Below are 24,766 nucleotides of genomic sequence, written 5' to 3'. Positions count from 1 at the left end.
TGTCCTAGACCCGTGTGACGGGTGTGTGACTGATGTCGAGTTTGCCACACCTGGTGTTGTATAATAACGTACGCTAATATGCTGTACACTCTAAAAAAAAAAAGGTATGATTTTCTACCCATTTCGGTAGAGCTGCATTGCAACCAGATTTCTACTCCAACCAGTTTTACCTTTTGGGTATAACTGCAGAGTAGAAACAAGCTACAGAGTAGAATCTGCCGTTCTACCAGCTTGGGTAGGAAATTCTACCATATTGTCTTAGAGCAAACGTGAGAGAGAGGAGCAAGGGAAAGGGACGCCGCCGCTTATACCGAGAAGTCGCGTGTGAATTGGCACGATATGGTAGAAGTACCGTCCCGCTGCAACTCTGGGTAGGAAATTCTACCTTTTTTTCTCAGAGTGTAGCATATAAAGTACAGTGATACACACACTCAATATGTGGTGGATATGTGAAACCAGTATACACATACTTACATTTCAAACGTTCTTTAAAAAGGCAGTCCAAGTCTGTCGGATTTGTCAGACTGGATACAAAGCCAGTAAGCACAGTGTGGAATGACTGTATAATCTTTCGAAAGCAGAGGTGCAGCTACCACGACGCTTCGTCATCTCAATGCTTCAGAGCGGCATAGCCTAGTAAGAAGCCATCAGAAGGATCACATAAAGATAACTCTGTTGAAAAAGCGGAGGGTTCTGTGGGGGGAGGGGAATATGTTTATTATATAAAAAAAATTAAGAGGGAAAGGTTAGCCACCGCTATGGCGGCTTGCTATTCCCAGGAAGGAAAGAAAAGAAAAAAAAGAAATAAAGGCAAACAAAAAGAAAAACAAATAAACAAAAGGAAAAACAAATAAACAAAAAGAAAAACAAAAGAACAAAGAGGAAAACAAACACCAAACTGGTCACAGTTCACCCAGAAGGCCACAGGACCGCAGAAACTGAGCAAGTGCCTTTGTCACCTGACTATATTGTGTGGGGCCGAGCAGCGTAGCTAGAGATAAGTCCGAAACCGGCAGGCGAGCGATGCGCGACCGTAGGAGAAGACGATGTTGGTGGTAGCGAGTGCAGTAGAGGAGCAAGTGCGGGATGTCTCCTTCAACATGACAGGTGGGGCAGTTCGGTGACAAAAGGTGGCCCATCTTAGGGTGTTCTGTGGGATGCGTAAGAAAGCATACGCGTTACACAACAGCTACGAGAATGATCAGCTGTACTTGCATGGTTTTCAGTGCGTAGACTTGGAACTGAAAAATATATGTGCGCACCTTGTTGAAACTACTTTTCCGTCAGGACCACACGAGAGCACTTAGTTTCTTTAGATGAAGGTTTAGGTGACGGTATCATGAGGCTCCGATGCTCCTTTGAGATGCAGCAGACAGAATTTCGCTGAGGCGAGTGACTGCCGTTGCGGTTCGTTGCTTCGCAGCAGATCAAGAACAGTACACCGCAATGATAGGTGAAACGTTCAGAATATGGCGAACAACTCCAACACCAACCCAATGACCAGAAAAAAGCAGGATGAGCCGGGAGTCACACAAGTTCGCTGTTCACAAGCTCGTCGTCATAGGAAATCACACATATTCAAGATAGGGCAAGCCGCCATCTTGACCTTGGGAACGAGGCCAACCGGAAGTCGCACGTACGCTAGTAATGAATTGCGCTGTAATTTGCAAATTCCTTAGTGAGGTTAGGTTAGGTTAGGTCAGTACATATTACACGCGCGGGGGGGGGGGTCCGGGGGGTATGCACTGATCTCTATGTATAAAGGCTGGATGGCGCATGGGAGAGGGGCTCGCGGGGGAGAGGCGTGCATTCGGGCCGCCATGTTGGGAGGCCCTAAAGCGCAGTGTGCGCCCATAGAAAACAATGGGAGGCAACGGAGATTGTGAGTATTTATAGCGCTGCAGGCGTTGATCGTTGCTTGTCATCACACAATTTTGTAAGGTGCCAGTATACTGATGTATCCTAACAGTGTTTCACAGGTGTCCTGCCGTTCGATTCTTAATTACGTTATGTTTTGCATTCCGAAACTAGACCGTCACAGCAGTGCAGCGCTGGGGATTGTACTACAGTACGTTTCCCAGCCAATATTTCAACAAGAAACGATGTGAGATTAACAACCACCATGTATGTAATATCCCGTGCTGCGTTCTGGACAAAAATTGTTCCATAAAGAACGGTCCGGGAAAGGATATACTCGCATATGGCAGAAAGAGATCGTTCTGTAGAATCACAGCCGTTGTTTTAGCCGTGTATCGGTTTCGTATGATTTATATCAAGCACCGCCGCAGAAAGTGTCTTTTAGTGAACGACTGCGGTGCTTTGCCTCGCAAATATGGACACACCGAAGCAGCCCAAATACGTTGTGAGCGTGATTTAATTGCTTTACGCAATTAGAACACGCTCGTTAGGACAGTTAATGAGGTAGTGATGTAAGCTTAATCAATTAAGTTACTTGAAAGTGGTAACACCTCCTTGAGACACAAGATTTACCTCTTTTTGAAGTACAGCCCTTCTATGTTTGTTTGTTTCTTCCTTCATTTGTTCTGATTTGCAGGCGCGGTTGTGCCAAACTGAATGTCCTTCTTGAGTACTCACATGCTTTTGCTGAATACAACTGCAGCGTGAGCAAAGCTGCTTAGGAACGGGGCCTGCTATCCAGTGCTGACTTTGTCATGCTTGTTATGTGGAGCACGTTCGAAAAAATGCAGCTGCACATCTGAAACTCCAATGAGTATCATCGTCATCTAAAAGAGAGCGCCGTAGCACCGTTGTGAGACCAGACACGCTTCCTGAGTATCTTCTATGGCACCTTCCGCAGTTTGCACAATTTTGTTCAGCATCGAAGTCTCTCATAGGGACCACTTTGCATTAACTGTGACTCCCATCTTACATTTTGATGTGCAAGGGCCTTCTTGCACTACACACGTATGGTCTGCAACAGGATAATTGCAGCAGGACGATTTGGAGCTTGAAACAGTTGTGATTTTGTCATTTTGGCCCTCGTGTACACCGTCTGTGAAACGTAAACAAAAAAAATCTAACACGATATGCTTTTGTAAAGAAGGTCACTGATGGTGAGTAAAGAGAATATACAAGTTCAAGTTTATTCAACATTTTATATCATACATTATATTATTCAACATTTTATATCAAGTTTATACAACATCAAGTTTATTCAAGTTATTTCTTGCACTTATGCGTTTCAGGATACAATGAACGTGCAGGGAGGTCACAAAAGACTACATTTATTGTTTTATGACCTTGCTACAATGACAATATATATTTTAGGAATGACAATGGACAGGTACTCTCTCTAAATTTGTAGCACTCAATTTTAGGTTAGAATGAGCAATGAATAGCAACTTCCCTCCTGGTATTTTCTTATATATGATGAATTTTGAATTTAATGTGATCAAATATGTGTTAATATAATAATATATATAAGAATATAATATGTGATAAATGAATGTGATCAACAGTAGATGTAAACAACACCAGTAGCCAGAGAAGTGCATTCTCAAGAAATAATTTTCTTCTTATAGCATATATGTGCATGCCCTATTAACTGAAACAATTATCACGGTTCTCACGGTTTTAATTTCTGAGAGTGTACTGTAGAGACGGCTTAGATCTACAACAGTTAATACAAGGTATTATATACTGTGAATCCCATGTTAAAAATTCCATGTGACACATACTTTTTGGAGGTGCTGTGGTAATCAAAGTTTGTGGGCATTACGCAGGTTCTGCACCCATTTCTTGAGTATGTCGAGGCAGCTGTGAAGTAACCTGCATTGATGATGATTATTCCAATTTTTATGGTGCATCGACAACAAAGGAAATAATACATCAGAACATTGGTTTGGGTGCAACCAGTTAAAAATGAATATGTTGTTTAATAAATGCATTGGACAAATGTTAAAACATCAGTTTAAAACATGGTTTACAATCCCTGTATCTTCTAAAAATTAAAAAGATGAAAAACTATTCTAAAAAGAATATGGGGAACTCTTCTAAAAAGAATTATAATTATTATATTGCTGGGTGAAGGAGCCTAAAGTGTAAGGTGTGTTTCTGATGTGAACATGTAAGAAAATATCCAAAACTGAGAGAGGCTAACCACAGTGCGTGCACTGAGGTTGTTCCTTCCTGTAAAGTAGAAACCAGTGGATGAGGAACGTGATACTTACCTGTACACCCAGCCGTATCACACTACACAGATTATTCACTGGGTAGCCCTCATGACGAAACCTGTATTGAGAGACCACCCTTAAAAACTGCTTCAAATAGCACGACACGCTACAAATTATTACTATCGTAACAAGCTGACGATACAGCTCAGACAAAGGCGTTATTCAAGTCGCGCCACACCACCGTTACGTAGGATTCTTTGTCACAAATCAAACCAAGGCACAAAACAATACCAATACATGAAAAAAGGTGACAGTCGTGGTCTCATTATGACGTAATACCGAACTTGTGCGCGAAGGTAATTCAAAGAAATGAATGTGGCACTTGCTTCCGCAGATAACACCGTGTACCATGCTAGCAATGCATGCAAAAAAGCGCTCGAGTGCTCGCACATATATTGATGACAACACTACCTGTGTAGTGTAACGTGTTCTTTCAAGCATATTATGCACTCAAACTGTATTTGCCGCCGGGTAAAATGCAAGTGTGCTCGATTGAACGTCGGAAGAGCGATCAAGCAACCTGCATCCAGTGCTCGTTTTGGGCAAAAAAACACTTCATAATGGTCAACTAAATACACAGAATGAACGCCTATTTATTCCTCGATAAAGACTGACTCACCTGTATAGATTTAGGCCCTGTAACCTTGCCAGTACGGTTGGTACGACCGTAATTGCAAGAAGTTGCCATGATCGCTGCGGCGACTGTTGTGAGCACCGTAAGATGGCGGCCGGTTTCTTCACGCTCGCGCTCCCTATCCGCGATCCAGCCTTTTACAATCGAGATCAGTGGGGGTATGCCCCCCCCCCCCCCCCGCAGTTGTTCGAGACTGCTCACTTCCGTCTAAGCCTCGTTCCCAGGGTTAGATCTCAGCGTGCCCTATCTTGAAAATGTGTTCCACCCGTCGTCATACGGCATCCATTACAGCTGAACGGATACGGAAGCATATGGAACGCCGTGCACAGATTGACAAGAAAATCGTAGAATCTATTGCAGGTGATGAATGAAGGGTATATTTTTCTTGTTCAGGCTCTGTAACAAAAACATTAACACATAAGTGCCATTTCATGAAGAAAATTGACAGGTATTGCGTGACCACGTTACGCGTTTGAGCCAATTATGGGTGTTGGCAGTGGCCCTCGTGTTGACGTTATCTTGATGGTGGGCCGGGGTGAATATTCTATATAAACGTATGTTTTCTCGGTTTGACGCTAGGCGTGCTGCACTCGGATGAAGTCGAATGTTTAAAATTCGAGTTTAGAGAAGCCGTGGGGTTTTAATGCATGAATTTTCGCATGGAGAGTCCTTGTTGGGCGCTTTATCGAGTGCAAGTACGAAAGAGCTCCCACAGTTTCTGGTCAGAGTCCCTTTAAAAAGGAGCAGTGGAGTCCGCGCCACATTCAGTGGAAGCCTGTAGAGCAAGGACTCTTCCCCCCTCGGGTAGCGGCCTATACCCGGCCTGATAGCCCCGGTACTGACGAAAACAACTGTGCAAAGGCGTTTTGAAAAATATAAGGTGGAGTCGTCCCCTTCTCCCCTTTGAAGTTTTCCGCTTTTGGTGCTTGTGGTAACTTCTTTCCCTGCCATTAGCATCAAATGCAGACATACCAACTCTCCCGATTTGCCCGAGACTCCCGGATTACGGACGTTCGAGAAGCAAACCTCCAGGAAAACGGAGTTTCTTCCTCTATATATCGAAACACCTGCGTTTGGTCTTCCGGGTGGTTGTACCGATGTTGTTTCCCATTTTACGTCGATCGAGAAAGTAGAAGAACCACCTTAAAGTGACAATGAAATTTCCCAAACCACTCATTTTTTATTTTTCTATTTTTCTCGTGGTTCTACCTATCGAGAAACTAACACGCTAGAAATTTTTCCGGCCGAAATTGCTCCGTCCTGAAAAAAAAAAAAAATAAAATAAAAACGCGCGGTAGAAGTTTCTCCTCCGCATTCCTCCTTCCTCTCGTCGATTCTCTGATTCTTCCTCCAACTACACGCGCTACGCGACTCCCACTCGCTACGTCACCGGTATTGCGCAATGCACGCGGAGAGGGGTGTGGAGTGGTGTGCGCCTGTCGTACGTTGTACCAAGCAGAGGTGGCAGTGGGTGCGTTGAGACGCGACTCTTGCGCTCCAAAGGGAGAGACTCTGTCTAACCCCACAAGGAGCCTCTGCTTAACGCTCCAAATCCTCGCCTGCTTGGCGAGGATCCACGCTTTCACTCTCACCTATTTCGGCTTCGGAGTTTTGACAGACATTCAGGCACGCGATTTTTAAAAGCGTAACATTGAATAAATTAAGGCTGAGCCGCTAGCGCAGGTGATCAGCGATGGTTAGTTTCCCGACGTGGATCTATCACTCCTACTTGTAGCGCAGCCCAAGACAAGAACGAAGACAACAATACATGACAACTGCATACTCCCAATTGAACAACTTTAATGGGTATTTACCAACTATCCCGCCTTTATCGGCTAGTGGATCAATCAACCGATAGATCAATTCATTCTTGGTCGATTCTTTTCAGCATCGTTCGTCGTTGCAAATTCGTGCAGGTCAAACGAGGCATCCATGCACCAAGACACGTCTGCTAGCTGGCGGAACTACGTCACTTCGCTTCCGTGCTCGTTTCTTTGGCCCCGTGGCTCCGCTTTTGAGAAGGTGTCAGAAATTTTGACTGGAGTTACGAGCACCGGAAGTGTGCTTGGCCGTTTAGTGGAGAGAGCTATGACTCTCTTGACTCTGGGGCCGCTACTCAGCGCATCCAGTGGCACCAAGGCCGCGTTGGCTTCGTTCCAATGTTTCAATATGGAGGCGTTTCTTTGTTAATGGGTACCACAATAAACTGCTTCTTGCGTGTGAAGTGTTTGCTGCCCTGGCGCTCGCAGGTGTAACATGCGAGTCGTTCTTCGTGTCCACTGCTTACCGATATAACCATCTTCTGCTCGGCGGCCTATGACAGCAAGCATGCTCCTACCGGGTGTAGCACGATTTCCCCGTTCCAACTCCCCCGTCTCATTTACCCGGTGTATCAATTCCCCCGTGACATTCTACGTAGGCTGCGTTTCAAAAAGGAAATGAAGACTTTGCAGGGCGCCAACTGTGACAATTTAGCAGTTGAGTCGTCGGTATCTAATCAAATGATGTCATCAATGGTCAGGTATACGGGCCCTTTTTGGCGGTACTCAGCATTCCATAAACACCCTTCCTAGGAATATCTCACAAAACCACCAATCATATGAAGGTAGCAATGTTTTTCGTTTTTCGGCCCAGAGTGTTCTCCAACGAATAAAATGAGTTCCTGGGAAAGAACGATGATCGTAGGTGACCTACAGAGCGAGCGCGAGGGCTCTGTTCCGCACACCTTTGAAAAATCCTTCTCCTCGTGAAAAGAGCGCATCGCAGAACGAGAGGACGTCGCGACGTATGCTACTCCCCTCACGTGACCAGTGACGTACAGAGGCACAGCTCAAGCATGTATAAGCGGCGCGTGAGCTGCGAAGAAAAACAAAGAAACAAGACATGGAGCCTTCTCTACGTCACGAGAGCACCGTGTCAGTCGTCCGCGGCTGCGTTCTCTGACTGTTTTTTTTATAAATTCGATTGCACAGCTATAACGCACCGCAGAGCGAAAATGTTTACCATGGTGACTCCCGGTGGACAGCTTGACAGACGATGAAGGGTTTCTAGCGACGTTAAATGTCACCTCATTGCTCGTTTAGGGCTACGGTCCCACTTTCCTCCTTACCTATCGGTTGAGAAAGCTGACACTACAGGGAGCCACCACCGTATATCCAGTTGGTGTCCGGCAGCAGCGGGTTCTCTCCCTAAACAGGTTCTCTACAAAGTCCGTACTCCCAAAATAGTCCTTCGCACTTGGGTTATCCCGCAAGCCTATTATCCCTTCACAAAGGCCAAAGCCAATGGTTGAGGGGTGAGAGGAACGTTTACCGGAAGGTCGTATCTAGTCTTATCTCCTACGAAGCAAGCAAGCAAACAAGAAGCTTTCCGAGATCGTGCAACGCGATGATCGGAGTACTTTACACAGAGTCAGTATCACAGCACGTGCCACATGTAATGTTACCGAGATCTAAAAAAGTAAATTTGATCACGATCTCTATTTCTTTTGTTTTGTTTCTTTTTCTTCTTGCCATAAAAAATGACTTGTCCGACACATGAAACAAGGGACATCTCAATTTCGATACTCTAGTCAATGAGAAAATGCCACAATAAGTGTGAAATCATACATACATACATACATATATAGATACATACATGTATGAAACGCATCATACATGTACCAGTGGTTACCATGTATTATTACATATTATTACATACACGTGTGTACGCATACATACATGTATGTAACGCATGTATGAAAAAAAGCATCTACGTACATGTATGAAACATGTAGGTATGTACGTACGAAACATGTATGAATGTTTCGGCTTTTTTTCATACATACATATGTACGTACGTACATACATACATACGTACATACCTACATACATACATACATCTGACTTTATCACTCAGAAAAATGTGTACCACGTCGTAGGTCGAAAACGATTACCCGTCCTTTTGGTGTTTTCGCTCACTGTTGTTTTCGGGTACCTGTTGTTTTGTTTGTTACGTTGCTGCCTTCATCATCTGAAGTATTGAGAATATAGCGAGTCTTCCTTGTTTTGTAGCTTGATACATTTTGAAGGCGGACGACAGTTTGCTCGCCTGTCTCTGTGTCACCTTTTAGCTACAACCTTCTAAGCGGGGAATCTACTGTGTAGTAAAGTGTGGTCTACCCTACGTGCGCTTTCTACTTATGACAAAAAAAAATTACAGGACGGATACTAGTGTAACGCGAAGTTCAGCGTCAGTATGCGTGTGCTGTTTTGGCGCATTATAGTCTAGTTGCTCATGCGCCATAAAAACTGCAATCATCATCATCAGTATGCGTGTGGTGAAATGAAGCGGCGTGAAAGTGAAAAACGAGAGAGTAACATTTTGACTCGACGCGTTTCCCTATTATATTACCTGCAAACAAATGTCGTTGATCACACATTTTCCGTGACGCGCTTTCCTTCTTTTATGCTTTTGACATTGTTACTGAAACACTCTGTGTGAGTGGTGCACAACGCGTAAAACAATTGAATAGACAGGCCGCTGTGGCGCCGCTCATGATCTCAGTTGTCTCACGAGGTAAACCCCCAATTATAATAATTAATATTGAACAGTAGGCTTTTATGGCCTGGCGACTCGTCTACCTGCGAAAAAGAGGTTTTCCGTCCGTCTTATGACGCCAATTTTCCACATTATCACGTAAATTTTATGGGCGGCATCAGACACGTTGAGCAGCAACGTAGTTGTTTTTGACGACAAAGAAAAAAAAATGCGAGAGAGATGGAGGGAGGCAGGTGTCGCACCTAAAATGTGTCGCACTCTATTTGGTCAACCCCATAGCATCTCGGGGTGGAACCCGAACTCCATACTTTACGAACTAAAATTGCCACCCGCTCCAATTGTCTCCATGGGAAAGTTATGCATCAACTTGTACAACTTCAGGAAGGTGAATTGCATTGTTGCATTTTTGGTGATACGATATGCCATGTCAGTTCCTCCCGTGTCGCTAAGGTGTGTGGGAGTGCGCAATCAGATTTTTGCGAGATTCACCACGTTGGTGGCATTCGCTCCACGCTTTTTTGCTTTTCTCATTCCTTTTTACAAATTATCAGAACCCTCTCTCCGGTTTCGGCTTTTTTTTTAGTTTACGATAATCCTTTTCTTCGGCCTTGTGATAGCTCGGCTTCATGATATTTCGGCACGTAACAACCGTAATTTTGAAAACAGACAGCCGGCCCCTTACTGATTCCGTCATGTTGTATAACATTGTTGCTTTATCACCAGAAGCATCTCGAATCCGGGGTTCTCGTTTCTCTTCTTGTTGTTTGTTATTATTCTTATCTTTAGTCTAATACCGTTCAGCGAGGAATGAATGGATTTTCTGATAGATCGTAAATGCAATATGGCACAAAACCTTATGCGGACTTGGCTAATTTTGGTGTGCCACTCAAGAAATCAAGGAGTGAAAATTCGTTCCAAGCTCTCCTACGGATAAATGGCGTTAGTCACACAGGTTCCGTAGCACAGTTTTCCTAAAACAGTTGACGTGGTTACAGAAATACCAAGTTTTTATTTTCATTTTACTAAGTTATTAACTAACTAACTACCATGTTTTTGTGGCTTGGTAAGAAGAACTCTTAGCTGGGAAGCCACATAGGTAAGGACGCGTACATGTTCACTCGCAAGAGTCAAGGACGTTGGCAGATGGAAGGAACGTTTTACGGAAGGCACAGAAGGTTTTCATTTCATTTCATTTCATTTCATTTATGTTATTTTATTCTACACAAGATACATCACAACTGGGAATCATAGACATGGAGGAGCCAGAGGGGAAACACCCAGATCTTGCCATGCGAAAGACCGGGATACTTCACACTGAGGCTGTCTCACAGCATATGCCTCTCTAATTTTATCAATTCAACCCCACACCCCCAAGAAAAAGGTAAATTTTATCACTTTTTTTTATCTTGTTCTCTCTCTTTCCTTTGTTTTTCTTCTTGGCATAAAAAAGGATTTGTCCGACAAACTCCCCTTGCCTATACATAACGAATTTTTATCATGGTGCGGACGGTACCTGAATTCAGTCATACGCGGTACATGACGGCACACATATGCGTAATTCGGGGACGGTTTTTTTTATTTGTGTGTGTGTTTGTGTGCGTGGCTGGACACGTTTCCCTGTCGACAGACAGTGCTGTGCGTAGCGGCGGTACTAGCAGCGCAACTGTTTTCCTTACTTTTTTCAGTAGCGGAGGGGCGGCGGTCGCGCTAAATTTCTAACCAATAATGGAAATTGCAGCTAAAAATTTTGGTAACGTGTCCGATGCTGCTACCGCTACTTTCCCGCTACTTTAGTGGGCAAGACAAAAGAAGTAACTCGTATTCCACGCCATTTCACTTCGACAAGGCAAGTTCTACGACAAAATAGGGTTCTGCGATTTTTAGTTCCGTCCACAACAACGATTATGAGCCAAAGCCAATATGTTACGCCGAGGACACGTTGCGAGAATGCGAGAAAGACAAACAAGGAAGCACATAAGAGACAGGTTTCGAATAACAGCCTTGTGCGTTCCCCCACGATTTTCTCGTACAATTAGATACGTGGTACAACAACGGAAGAAATGTGAATGCGCGCGCTTTCCCATTATTTGTCTCGGCCATCTGTCCTCTGGTCGTGTGCCATGCTAACCCGATTGCAGCAGGACAGTGGTCGGAAATCTCGTGCAAGGTGGTCTATTTCCTGCTCTCGCATAACGTATTCCAAGTGTTAGAAGACTTTTGTGGGAGAAGCTAATCTACTTTGCTCATAAGCATGATAACTTTTCATGAGAGCGCAGGAGGTTGGAGAAGGTAAAAAAAGAAAACAATAACATAGGGTGGGACTAAAGGAATGTACGGGTCAAATATAAGGTACGTTAGTACGGGCATTGTGATATTGCTATGAACATGCCCCTGCTGAGTTCATCGCACTGTGGCAGCGGCCATTCACTTGGCCAGGTTGTAAAGCAATGGGATGAGGTAGTGAGGCAAGTGTAGCAAAGATAGAAAAAGAGCAGATGGAACACAGCCATTAGAATTTCGTAAATACATATATTGTTCAACATTAGGCGTTGTTCACATTGTTCACATTGTCCACGTTGTTCACATTGTTCACATAACATTGTTCACATGTGGCGACATTAGGACACCTCGAAACAGGAGGCCGAAGAAAGGCATTTTCTCGTATTTTTCTGAAGGCTCTTCCCGATTATCAGCGTCATATCCAGTAAGAGCGAGACGGTCCACCCTCCACGTATCATAGAACAACACAATGCAACAAATTGTGCGCCACTATCTGCTCTCCCTTTCGCGCCAGATTAGAACAAAGACCACCCATAATCGGAGATATTGGCATGTCCCGGGCCTTATGGCGCCGCAACCATATGCCTGGCCGAAAATCGGAAGACGGCCCCCCCCTAAGTCAAGAATCATAGCTTACGAATGGCACCAGTTTCACCACCAACAGACGAAAATGAGAGCTACAGGACTGGTACAAAGTTCCCTCTTTTTAAGAGAGGAGTGAGACCATAGCCTTAAGCCTCGACCTGAGTTCGCCATGGAGATCCTCAAGAGTCACAGAGGAAATGACTGCGATACTTGGTCGGTGGATGTACAGCCTGTAACACCGCAATAAGAACTGGCTTAGTGGTTAGCGTGCTGACTATGTCACGTCGAGACTGATAGGTAGCCGGGTTCGAATCTCGGTGCAGGGTGTGCTCTCTAGGGTATTTCCTGGGTTTTCCTCAGACACTTTCAGACATATGTCGGCACAGTTCCCTTGAATGTCGGCCCAGGACGCGCATTCCCCCAGAGCGTTAGTCGTGACGTTGTCCACCTCTGTGAGGCCGACAACGGCGAGCTCTTTCAGAAGCACCATCCTTATCATGTGCCTGAGGGGGAATAGGCATGGAAGATATTAACACAAATGTAACTTTTTTTCAGTTGTTCAAGTAATGGCATGACGGCTTTTCAAACATCGATATGTCGATATTTCTTTTAAAAATACCTATATATATCGATAATGTATCGATATAGATATCGATATTTTAATCGATTTTATAGTTTTTCTACGATGTTTATATTTATTGATATCGAAAATTTCGATATTTTTGCGTCACTACGGTGTACTCCATTCGCCGCTCGGTTTAAATTCGCTCCCGAGAAAATCGCTCGCATGGCGGAGGTAAAATTTGGGTTCTAGGACTCAGAATATTTTTTTTCTTTCTGATGAAAACAAGAAAAAAAATCGTTTCATAATCCCCTTAAAGGCCAAGACATACGTCCAGCTAAATCAAACAACTCAGGAAAAATGAATGGTGCTCAATGATGCTCAGGTGCTGAATGACAGGAAAAAGGTGACAGGATTCGAACCTTTGCCTTCTGATTTCCGGTCAGATATCCTACCGCTACACCACGACGTGTAATAGCGTCGTGGTGTGGTGGTAGTGTCGTGGTGTAGACGTAGCACGTCGTTTCTTTATTCCGTTATGGCGCCGCAAAGCAACTGTGGCTATGAGCGGCGTACAGATGAGGACAGGTAGAGAGAGGACTGCAGGAAGCAGTGGGGGCAGGGGGGGTTAGTATGATTCCTGGGCCAACTTCAGGGGGAAGTGTGCCGACATTCGTCTGGAAAGTCTTCGAGAAACCCAGGGAAAACCTCAGACAGCACAGCCGGTGGTAGGATTCGAACCCACCACCTCCCAGTCTTCAGCACGACCTAGGCTACCACCAACGAGTGGGACGCCGGTAACATATCTGACCAGAAATCAGAAGGTCCTGGTTCGAATCCTGGCGTCAGCACCTTTTTCCTGATTTGTTTGATCCAATTGATTCTTGGCGTGGGGGGCTTACGTATTTGTGTCGCCCACCTCGGCTAATTTCTCGTTGTTTAGTACCAGCTAGGTCAGTGTTTCCGCAAGCAAGATAAGGGTTGCGATGTTATCCGCTCGCGCCCCCTTGCTCGGTGTTCCGGACTCCCGACGTTGCAAAGCGGTACGCGTGCGCTCAAACTAAGACGACTGCAATTTTCGGTAAAATGGAGAAACTACGCACTAGAGCACATAAGCTCGCTGAATGTAAAGTTTTTGCGGTAGCTGTAGAGGGCATAGCGATACACAACTGTAACTGGTCGTTCTGACGTATTATGCCAAATCCTTTGTTAACTACTTCTTAACTTGTGTAACAACTACTTTATTTAAGCTCTTTGGGAAGCCCAGATGGGCTTTTGAAGTTCGGCCACATTACATATGTAATGCTTGTCCATAGCGCACAGCAATGCTGAGTGTGAGGGACAGCTCCGCATCGTGAAGAAAACAAGAACATAGTTTCGTGCTTCCATGTACTTTTGAGAAACTGTCAGGGACCTTGTCACAACTTACCCAGAGGACTTCTTGAAAATGGCAAAGTCGGTTGCCGTAAAACTTTTGCAGTACTAAGTTGTGCCTGATGAACTGCTGGGTCCAAGCCCGCTTCCGTCGCATGTGTTAATCAACATCGTCTTTCTCCCTACCCTATATAAAATAGCAAGTCCATTTGCCAACAAACGTAACCCCCGTTTTAACCCCCTCCCTCCCCCCAGTCAGGTTTCGCCCAAGTTGGCCAGGTCTGTAAATGCCCAAAGCCAGTAAACGTTCGTTTTTTTTTTGTTCTTTTTTTTTTTTCGGTGGTATCGAACGTTGAGTGGTCATGGTGAGAGGTCACTACTCGCTAGTACTGAGCATTTGGTCCTTGTGGGGCCCAATCTTCGGCACCCCATTCTGCCACGTGTGGTAGGCTTCCGTGGTATAATTTGATTGGAGGCACACATTTGACCCGAAATGAATGGCCCAAAAAACCGCGCGATCTATACCATATTCCGTTGACTACACGAAACCCAGTTTCGAATGAAGATTACGGCACACGACAAGGACGCGAATAAAGATATTGCAGTAAGGTTAAGACGAGTTTGTGTTCTTGCTACTGCGCTGTGTACCAGAAACATATACGAAATAAACGAGACTTTGAGAACAGGAATAAGAGATGGGAACCCGAGGCTACGTTTGTTCCCAAGCCTCCGTAGAGGCTTTAAACAAATACGCCGTCAGACGAAGATTGGTGCGCACGAAATGGCGTTTCAGGGCGTATCGGAGTAGGACTTCCTTGCCATACGTATACCGGAGCAATTCCAGATGCAATGCTTCGAAACTTCAGTCAAGAATTGTAACATGGCAATTGCCTACTATACGTTGCACCAGTTATTGCACTCGAAGTTTTATGTTTTCTGTTCTATGTATATGCATCTGTTTTGGCTGTGTTGAATACACACCATGTTTATGGTATTATATAGGGAACTTGCACCGCGCGCGTGCAAGAGAACATCCCAAGAATCCCTACCTCTCAGCAAAATCACAAAATTCTATCCTAAAGCAAAATCTGTAGCAAAAGGACGCGGACAAGCGGGTTATGACAGTAAACGTGGTGCGGTGGGGAATGACCAGACGGACAGCGCCGTAGAAGCAGCCCTCTCGTATCGGAAGCGGACCAGTATCGCACTGCTGCGAGACCATCGCCCCATTCTGCGACGCCTCGTGACACCCTGGCTTCCAGCCAATGGACAACCGATATTCTCCCCCATCTATGCTGAGCAGGGTTGATTCATCCCTCGCTTTCCGCATGCCACTAGACACCTCTCGTCAAGATGCTGCATTAATTCATCGAATGCGACTCGATGTGGTTTTTACAGCTCAGTGGAGCTACCGCTTGAGACAAGTTGACTCTCCCAGATGCTGTCACTGCGGTGCTCTAGAGGATCTGGAGCACATTCTTCTTCATTGCCCACACTATACCAGCGAACTGCTGCTGTCGAACCGCACTCTCCGGGTCTCTTAGTCAGCTGGACTCTCGCCCCTTCTCTTTATCAAAATTGCTTGGTCCCTGGCCGAATCCAGCCCACCAACGCTCTGCGCTCAAAGCTCTTTCGACCTTTTTGGACACAATAGGACTTCGATCCTTATTCTGAAAGAATTCACTATTTCGTTCCTCACATCACCACCAGCAATGGGGTACAGTATCGTCCCTGGCGATGAAACTCCCCATTCATCATCTCAAAATAAAGTTGTTGTTGTCGACAGTAAACGACAGATAGGAACCTGTATGACTGTTCCTGCAGACAGGAACAGATACTGCGGGTCTGTCTTTCGATTACTGCTTAACCAGCTCCAAGGTTTATCTTATTTTACTAATTTACTAACTAACTACTGCTTAACCCGCTTGTCCGCATCCTTTTTTTATTGCAGTTTTTACTTTAGTACGTACTTCAACAAACTACCTCACTTCAACCCGCTTGTTTCATAAATTCCATCCACAGATTCTGCCTGAACCTTTGATGAGCCCCGTCTTACAAAATATACCACAATGCTCTCCCTAATAATTTAGATCAGACGCCGCAGACGTCGAAATTGAAATCCGGGAAGCCGAATGGTCTTCATTTCGCTAATGGGCATGCATGGTTAGTGTCACGCTCACAAATGATCGGGATGAATGCGCCGGAAGGAAAGACGTATGTACCCGTTAAATTAGACTCTGAAGGAGGAACATTTCCTCTTTCCTCCGATAGAGAGACGCTTTCTAGGAGGAATAGCATCGCGCGCTCCACAAAACGGTATGTAAGGGGCGAAGGCGACGGTATCGCACTTCACCGGTATGCTGTTGCCACAACCGAGCATCTTATACAACAATCGTCCTTGGAAGAGCAGGAAAAACATCGCGTCCTAAGATATAGTTATTTCTGGATAATAACCTTCAGGCCTGCCCAAGTCAACTCAGATAATGTTATAACCAGAGACCGGATTTTCATGCAAATGTTTTTTTTTCCTGAACATGGTTTACATTGGGGGTGACATGCAAGCACATTTGAGCCTTGTCCCAAACGATTTGCGGTATGTTTTAAGTGCATGTAAATGCATATTTCATACGTTGCTGCATATTTTGCGTTTTTGCTGCATATTTCCCTGCTCGTCAGATATGACGTATCGATCTGAACCATATTTCGCATTGTAAGCCGCCCATTAGACACTCGGCATCGTGCCGTCTGCTGTGATTCCTTCCCTGCGAGCGTCGACGCCACTATGGCTGCGCCGAACGCATCTTGTGCGCTCTCTGGCTGCCACAGAGTATGACGCATTCTCTTGTCTGGCGACTAGTGTGCGTTTGCCGCTTTTACGTCGTTTCCTTACGATGCCGAGACCTAAGCCATCAATTTCATGCCTCCTCAAGAGATGAACGACAGAGAGTCCAGATTTGTGCACCGACGGAAAGATATTATTCTGCAGGATTTGCGAGAAGAAGGCAAGAAAGGAGCGTGCATGGAACGTTCAACTATAGACGAGCAACACTTAAGTTTCATCCCTTGCTATATTTTTGCTTTAGGAATAGCAAGCCGACCTTCGGTCAGGCTGACCTTTCCGAAATCAACATATATCCCCCCCCCTCGTCCCTTGACGTTTACAAGGCATGGGCTTTCATGCATTGGGGAGGATTACGAACGAGAATCTCTCAAGCAAATATGCGTAAATGGGGCTCACTTAGCGACGCAATGTAGCGCATAGACGCTTATTAACGACGCAAAATCAAGGTCGTTCTTTAGTATTTACTTCACAGCAGTTCATTGCCACGGCTGTTTATTCCCGTTTTATTTATGTTTATGTTTCCCGACTCAATTTTTCTTTTCTTTTTTTCTGTCTCTTATAGGTCAATGCAGAGAGGAAATTCCAAGTGGACCAGCATGTGAGGTCGCAGTGCCACATTTCTGAAAAGGCAAACAGGAGCAGGACTTCACAACCCCAACTTGCCCACGCTGCGAGCTCTCGCCCTGAGTTTACGAATTTTCTGCGGACCTCTCTGAAGCCTTTGTCGCGGCTAATATTCCGTGGTGCAAACTCGAAAACCCGACGCTAAGAAAATGCCTTGAGAAGTATACTCACAGGAAGATACCAGCAGAGTCAACTCTCCGCAAAAATTACCTGCTTCTTTTGTACGAGAAAGCCGTGAACGAAATAAGGTCTTCTGTTGGAAACGGCCCAATGTGGGCTGCTGCAGATGAGACGACGGACGCTTGCGGTCGCTACTAGCGCATCTTGTTGTTGGAAAACTTGATGAAAATCAAAGGTCCAGGCCTTATCTGCTTGCAGGTCGAACACTTGAGAAAACAAACCACGGCACTGTAGTAGGATTCGTAAACGATGCTCTCAAGCTACTCTGGCCAGATGGGGGCGGAGAGAACTTTAGGATATTTTACACAGGTGCAGCTGCGTACATGATAAAGGCTGCTGACACCCTGAAGGTTTTCTATCCAAACCTCGTGCACGTAACGTGTTTGGCGCACGGCCTCAACCGCGTGGCAGAGGAAGTTAGGGGGCTCTACCCACTCGTCAACAAGATGGTGTGAGTCGTGGAGAAAATTTTTGTGAAGGCGCCAGAGAGTTGAAGAGAAACATACCGAGCAATGATGCCAGACGTTCCCCTGCCCCCTCAACCTGTTCTCACAAGATGGGGCACCTGGTTGGAGGCAGTCAACTTCTATGCAACTGACTTCGACGACTTGAAGGACGTGGTGAACACGTTCAGTTCCGAGGAGAGCAATGCTGTCAGAGAAGCACAAGCGCTCTTTGAAAACCCAGTGCTAGCTGTGGAGGTACAGTTAGTGAAAACGCACTTCGCCTTCCTTGCGCGAGCCATTCGGAAGCTTGAAACGGGAGGCCTCCCGCTCGTGGAATCCTTAGATGTGGTGAAAGGTGTACGCGAGGAGCTCGCAAAGATTACCAGCCCAGTCGGCGCGAAGGTTGTTAGCAAATTTGACGCCGTGCTACAAATGAATCCTGGATTTGCCGTTCTCCGAGTAGTCGGCGATCTGTTTGCTTCGGTTCCTAACGCCACCCTACCGGAGGTTGTGCCCGCACACCTACTTTCAGCCTTCAAGTATGTTCCACTCACAACGTGCGACGTAGAGAGGTCATTTTCGAACTATAAGAACGTTTTGACTGACAGCCGCCAGAACTTCGCTCCAGACAATATTGAACAGTATCTGGTGGCAAACATTTTCTTCAACAGTTCTAATCATTGAAACACGGCCTTGTATTATTTTTTTCTGAATATCCCGCTTTTCGTTATCTTTCATTGTAACCGCAACATATCCGGTTAAATAAAAAGGACATTTACATTTAGAAACCATTCGTCTCCGCGGCGGTGTGCGAGATCACTTCATATACGGCTCGATTTTTTACCGCATATATGACACATTTTTACTGAGTGTTGTGACCAGGTTTAGTGCATAGTTGCATGCATATTTTATTACTTTTTAGCGCATATAAATCCGGTCTCTAGTTATAACACATCGTAGTGCAACGGGAACCAACGACGCTCCCTTTGATATGGGGAAAGAACTTTCTACCAGCTTGGCTAGACCAAGTACTGAATCGTCACTACTTTCTGTAGATGTTGGCTTCGTTCATAAAACAGCAACATAAAAACTTGCCATATGAACATACTGAAGAACTTTCACCGAAGAACGTTGTGCGGGTAAACTGCCACAGATCACCCATATACACGCTCGTTTCAAGCCAAAAATACGCATTGCTGTGAGGGCAACCGAGGGGGACGCCGGCTCTACAGTCTCTATGTGTTTTCATAAGTCTCTTGTTTGAGCCTTCCAACCGGTTTGGCACACTTTGGGAAGAAAAATCGAACCAACCATATTTGTGACAGTTTGGCCATACTTCCCGAACAAGCGTACTCTTGCACAGTTCACCAATATATTCCATGACTCCGATGGTATGATTCCATGATTCCATGAGCATGCAATCATACATGGGGCAGAAGAAGAAGTTTCGTCGCAGCGGAATGCGTTGAATGCTCCGACACATTCTTTTCGTGCCTAACTTAAGCGTAAACCTGATTATTCCCCGTACACTATACGTTCTCATTGTTGAATTACATCCAGGACCACCGATGAGCCTCTGGGCCTGGGTAAGTGTCATCGATAGTTTCAATAACGTAACTTTCTGTTTTGAGTTTGGGTTTGATTACAGTAATATTCTGTAATTAATAACGCATGAGGTAAGGTCACATTGGAGGAGTTTCATTCTTAAGATTTGTACTATAGAAACGTAGCAATACATACCGCGCTTCCAATTTACTGCACGTCCGTTTGATGCAGGTTGAACTTGCAAAGTACACAAGTGATATTTACTTTTGTGGGACATCGTTGCTCTCGTATAACATTAGCGTGGCATCCAAAACGCACCCTATAAAGTTGGTTCTGTGCAGATTCCTAGGACTGTTGTAACATATGATAAGTTCCGCGTAGCTTTGAAAACGTAGCAAGGCGTGCCCAGAAGATGCACCTAGACAGTAGGACAAGATGATGTTACAAAAAGCAGCTTTTAAAGCCACTATTAGTGATTTTAGCCACTCTAGACATTGAAAGGAATCCTCTAAATAAAATAAGAAATGAAATCGAGGCAACGAGAGAATGTCTGATTCTTCCGCTTGGCTATGGAGTAAAACGGGTTGCACAAGTGTTGACGAGATATTGTAGAAAATGGGTTGGGCAGTACTGTCCAAAGTCGAGGCAATTGGTCCTGATGCGGTGCAGAGGTTGGTCGAGGTGTATGCGTGGAGAACACACAGTCGAGACTGAGGTTAGGCCTGTCACAGGTGGACGCGTAAAAAATGCGTAATGAGGTTAGGTCAGGGTACTTGACGCGTATTCGAGAGTGGCGTGAGAGTGACCTTGTGTGAGGATACGCAAGGCACTCTATACCAGGGGCGTAGCAAGTGGGGTACTTACAGGGTGTTATTATTCCGAGCCTAGATACGAGCCCCTAATGCCTTTCAGGATTTTGTAATGGTCCTGATGATTGCGTCACGTATCTCCTGACAGACAAGTGTTGTTTTTTCTTTGACACCGGCACCTGCCAGTTTGATTTTCCACGACTTTTATCACCATGTCGCAGAAGGGACCTTTTCCTGTGGATTAAGTTGTCGTTTTGCAGCCACTCTCGGGAGGAGTGGCTGCAGTTTTGGCTTCAGGGACCTAAAAGCATGGGCGTTCCCACATATTTTGCGAAGGTGAGGGAGGGGCAAAGTGACGGATGCTGCGGACTGTGGGGGTGTTCAGAGGTTTATATTATTATGACGTCTGAGAAACCTCATGACGACTTATGAATAAACAGCACACAAAAATCACAAATGAACTTGAAGATCCGGGGTGGGGCCACGCCCCCTTCCCCTTGCCACCCTCTCGGTCGCCAATGGTTCTAAGCAACACAACCTAGATTTTGAAAGCCTGCTAACTCGTCGACGTGGCGTAACAACTAAGAGTCAGCCAATCAGGACTGTGTTTTGAACGGCTGTAGCAAATCACGAACGTAATTTGAGCGGTCGACAGTGGCTGCCCATGCGGTTGACGGTGGGAGACGAGCCACCGTCAACCGCATGGGCAGCCACTGTCGTCTGCGAGTAGTAAACATCTCCGTGTACTAAATGGGAAAACAAAATAAAGCGCTATACGGTCCTATATTTTTCTCAAAGCTAATTTTCTCTGAAGCGTGTTGCAATTTTAGTCTACAGGTTCAAATTCGCGAAGTTAGCTGCAATCATTTGGGGGTTCCTGAATTCGCAGAACGGCGAATCGCGGTAGCAGACGAATTCTGACTTTACGTGTCACACGAAAGTGAAATCGCCTTTAAGCAATAACTGGCGTTTTCGGCTAACGGAGCTCACTAACGGCCTTTAGAGAGCATAAACGGCGTAGCCTCGATGAGCACTCGCATGTATCCTCGCACCTACGGTTTGTTTACGCTGTTGACCGCGAACGATCTGCTTTTGTATTTTGCTTCTGCTCTACGTTCGGTTGACTTTTTTCGTTGTTTTATGTTTCTGTAGACATTTTTTTTCTAATATATTGTAACTATTAGTTGCTTGTACTCACAAGTAATTGTTCCATGCGCCTGATAAGGTTGTTCATCGCTGCGACGCCGTCGTTGCTGCAGCCCGCCATCTCGCAGAATGGACGCGCTGTTCCCCCTCTACTTAAAAATATACTGCCGCGATGGAGGTCAAGATGGATTGAAACATGCTCTGAGTAACATTTTCTCTTGACGTAGAGAGCTCCATTTTGTATTGTTGGGGTATTATGTGACACGTGTTCCACCGTGTATCCGAAATGATAATTTGGTTATCAGCATTACCATCACTGACACTCATCTGGCAGGTGTCGACGATATAGATAGTTAAGTAACACATATTTCAGTTCACTAATTTGAATTAGTTGTTCGTCTGACAGGGGTATTATGTAAATATGGCTGTGTGCGTGTGTGTTTTGAAGCTGGTTGTCCATTTACGGGACTACAGCCAACACTAGGGCGTTAATTACTATCTAATATCCCCGTATTTCTTTGCTGCAGGGTAAGTTGCCTATGTCGCAGGAGTCAACTAGCGGCAGTCCTGGTTCACCAAGTGAATCACAGCACTCGCAGATCGCAAGACCAAATCGCACGTGGCTGCAAGCCGCAATGATCGTCATCGGCGTCAGTTGTACCGTCGTCAGCTTCATAGTGATCGGCCTCATCTTTCACACGACAAGACATGAACGCAACTTCTCGTCACAGAAGCTCATGACATGCGCCACACCTGCCTGCCACAATTTCGCAGCTCTGCTTTCAAGCAGCATGGATGAGCACAATGAACCTTGCGACGACTTCTACCTGCATGTGTGCGGCGGATGGAGGAGGCGCTTCTCGGCGTCTGTTTACGAGGTTCATATTAGGAAGTTTACCAACGAATTGACCGAAAGCTTGAGGAAAGTTATCATCCCGGTATCCGGACAGACTGCTTTCGAGAAAGCTGCTGCCCTGTTCCAGAGCTGTGAGTCCGTAGCGCGCGGAGAACTGGATGAAGTGGACAACTTTAAGCTGATACTGAAAGAAGCTGGGCTGTTTTGGCCCAGGCCGTCGCAAGCTCCTGACGTTCTGACGTCGATGGTGCTGATCTCGAATGTTCTTCAGTTACCGACACTAATGTTATTTTTTAAGAAAGTCATGAACGGCACACACTTCGCTCGTATATCTCCGTGCAGTGCAATTGAAAGGAGCCGGCGCAGGCGGTCGTCCATAGAACGAAGTCACAGTGGTCTCATACCGAGAGGGTCAACTCCCTACGAGCGCTATTACGGCACATTTTTTGACGCGTTTACGAGCCGTAACGAAAATACCACAGGTTATATGTCGTACGAAACCTTCCGCGACGTGGAATACCAAGTGTTCAAATACCTCGGTCCACACGACCAATCCAGGGCGCCACGTATTCTCGACCCTGAAACGTTCCATCACCTCACACCTGCTATTTCATCAGATAGGTGGAAAACTGCACTAGAAAAGCACCTCGGAATGCCTTCCGACACGCCCTACTTTATCAGTCTAGGTAGCCACGAGTACGTTTTCCAGTTCAACAGACTACTTGCAGAAGTAGGGGAAACAAATTTACACCTTTATGTTGGCTGGACAGCAACGCAGGGCGTTGCATACGTCCTCAATAAAGATCTATCGCTTGCAGTATGCGGTGGGGAAAACGCATCACAGGAAATCACACCTGCCTTCTGCCTTCGCCTGACTGAAAATGTCATGGGCATCCTAACGTACAAGAGCTACCTTTCGAAGCATTTCACGAAACCCGTGAGGGATGGCGTTAACAAATTGATCGAAAACGTTCGAGAGTCATTTGAACGAATGAGCGCGTCGACGTCATGGTTACGTACCCAAAATGATTCCACCTTCGACCTGAACAGGGAAGCAAACTGGCTGGTAGACCGTTGGGATCGCAGTGAAGAGTCTGACACCATAATTGAAGACGTCTACTCAGGGCTAGCAGACATGAACACGTCGGTGGCGAACAATTGGGTGCGTGGAATCAAACTTAAGAGAGAACTGAATGAGAGCACGGCGTGGGAGGTGGCATCCCAGTATATGCAGCATATCATAGGGCTAGACGGTTACTCCACAAGAGACGACCTCCAAGACATGTCTTATATCAGCCCATATTCCCTGACCCTTCCTGTTTACGAACGAGACCTAATCGACGCAGTGAAGTACGGTGCGCTCGGATCACTGGTAGCGATGAGCTTATTTGACCAACTCTATCGCAAATTTCTACAGTTTAACAAGAACGCAAAGGAGAAACTTTCCTGCTTCAACAATAATACGGAAGACACGCTGCCGTCAGAATTAGTCTCAAGAGCTGTATCTGTGGACGTCTTGTGGGAAGCATTCTACGCAGCCCGACCGAATTCTACACGCGGTAGGCTAAGAGGTCTGACACATTACAACGATGAGCAAATATTTTTCATTGCTCTTTGTTACTTACAGTGCACTGGAAGAATTCCTGCTGAGGCAGCAAGAGCGCTGTGCAACGAACCTCTCAAGCACACCGCGAAGTTTGGAGATACGTTTAAATGCCCGAAAGGGTCACTAATGAACCCAATAAGGAAATGTTCATACTTTTATTAACTTCGAAGGGCTGCCTTCGAAACAATACAGCAGTACAGAACAGTTTCAACACAGTTACAAATGCGCACAGGACTTCGTCTGATAAATACGGTATCCATTTTATTGTGTACTTCCAGACTTTCGCAAGTGCGTTGTGTAAACTACTGCTGTAATGAAACAAGTTGATGCTGCATACGTTCTTCGATGCATTTATCGTCAACATCTTGGTGCTGTTTGTTATGGACATGATACCCAGGAAGAAAACGAATGTGCACAACGACGCGAGTATCGCGTAGTTCGTGGATCCTGTAACATCACTGGCAGTGATAGACCATTACACTCTAAGGAAAAAAGGGTGTGGAAAGCTACTTCTATAGTTACCACTTAGGTCAAGATAGCGTCTG

General features: G+C 45.5%; 1 protein-coding gene across 2 annotated transcripts; it reads left to right on the top strand.

The window, feature by feature from the left end:
• The first annotated feature begins 19,716 nt into the window (after positions 1 to 19,716).
• On the top strand, positions 19,717 to 24,557 carry LOC135383765 (neprilysin-1-like). Of its 2 annotated transcripts, XM_064613098.1 has the most exons (3): positions 19,717 to 19,845; positions 22,287 to 24,186; positions 24,243 to 24,354. In XM_064613098.1, the coding sequence occupies exons 1-3, from the start codon at positions 19,729 to 19,731 to the stop codon at positions 24,263 to 24,265; spliced, it is 2,040 nt and encodes a 679-aa protein (XP_064469168.1). In that variant the 5' UTR covers positions 19,717 to 19,728; the 3' UTR covers positions 24,266 to 24,354. The 2 variants fall into 2 exon arrangements, with proteins under 2 accessions (XP_064469168.1, XP_064469167.1); XM_064613097.1 differs by having other exon boundaries at positions 22,287 to 24,557.
• Positions 24,558 to 24,766: the final 209 nt, after the last annotated feature.

This window comes from Ornithodoros turicata, chromosome 2 (genome assembly GCF_037126465.1).
Source record: "Ornithodoros turicata isolate Travis chromosome 2, ASM3712646v1, whole genome shotgun sequence".
NCBI lineage: Eukaryota > Metazoa > Arthropoda > Arachnida > Ixodida > Argasidae > Ornithodoros > Ornithodoros turicata.
Note: the sequence above shows the minus strand (reverse complement) of the source record. Positions and strands in the feature narration are given on the sequence as shown.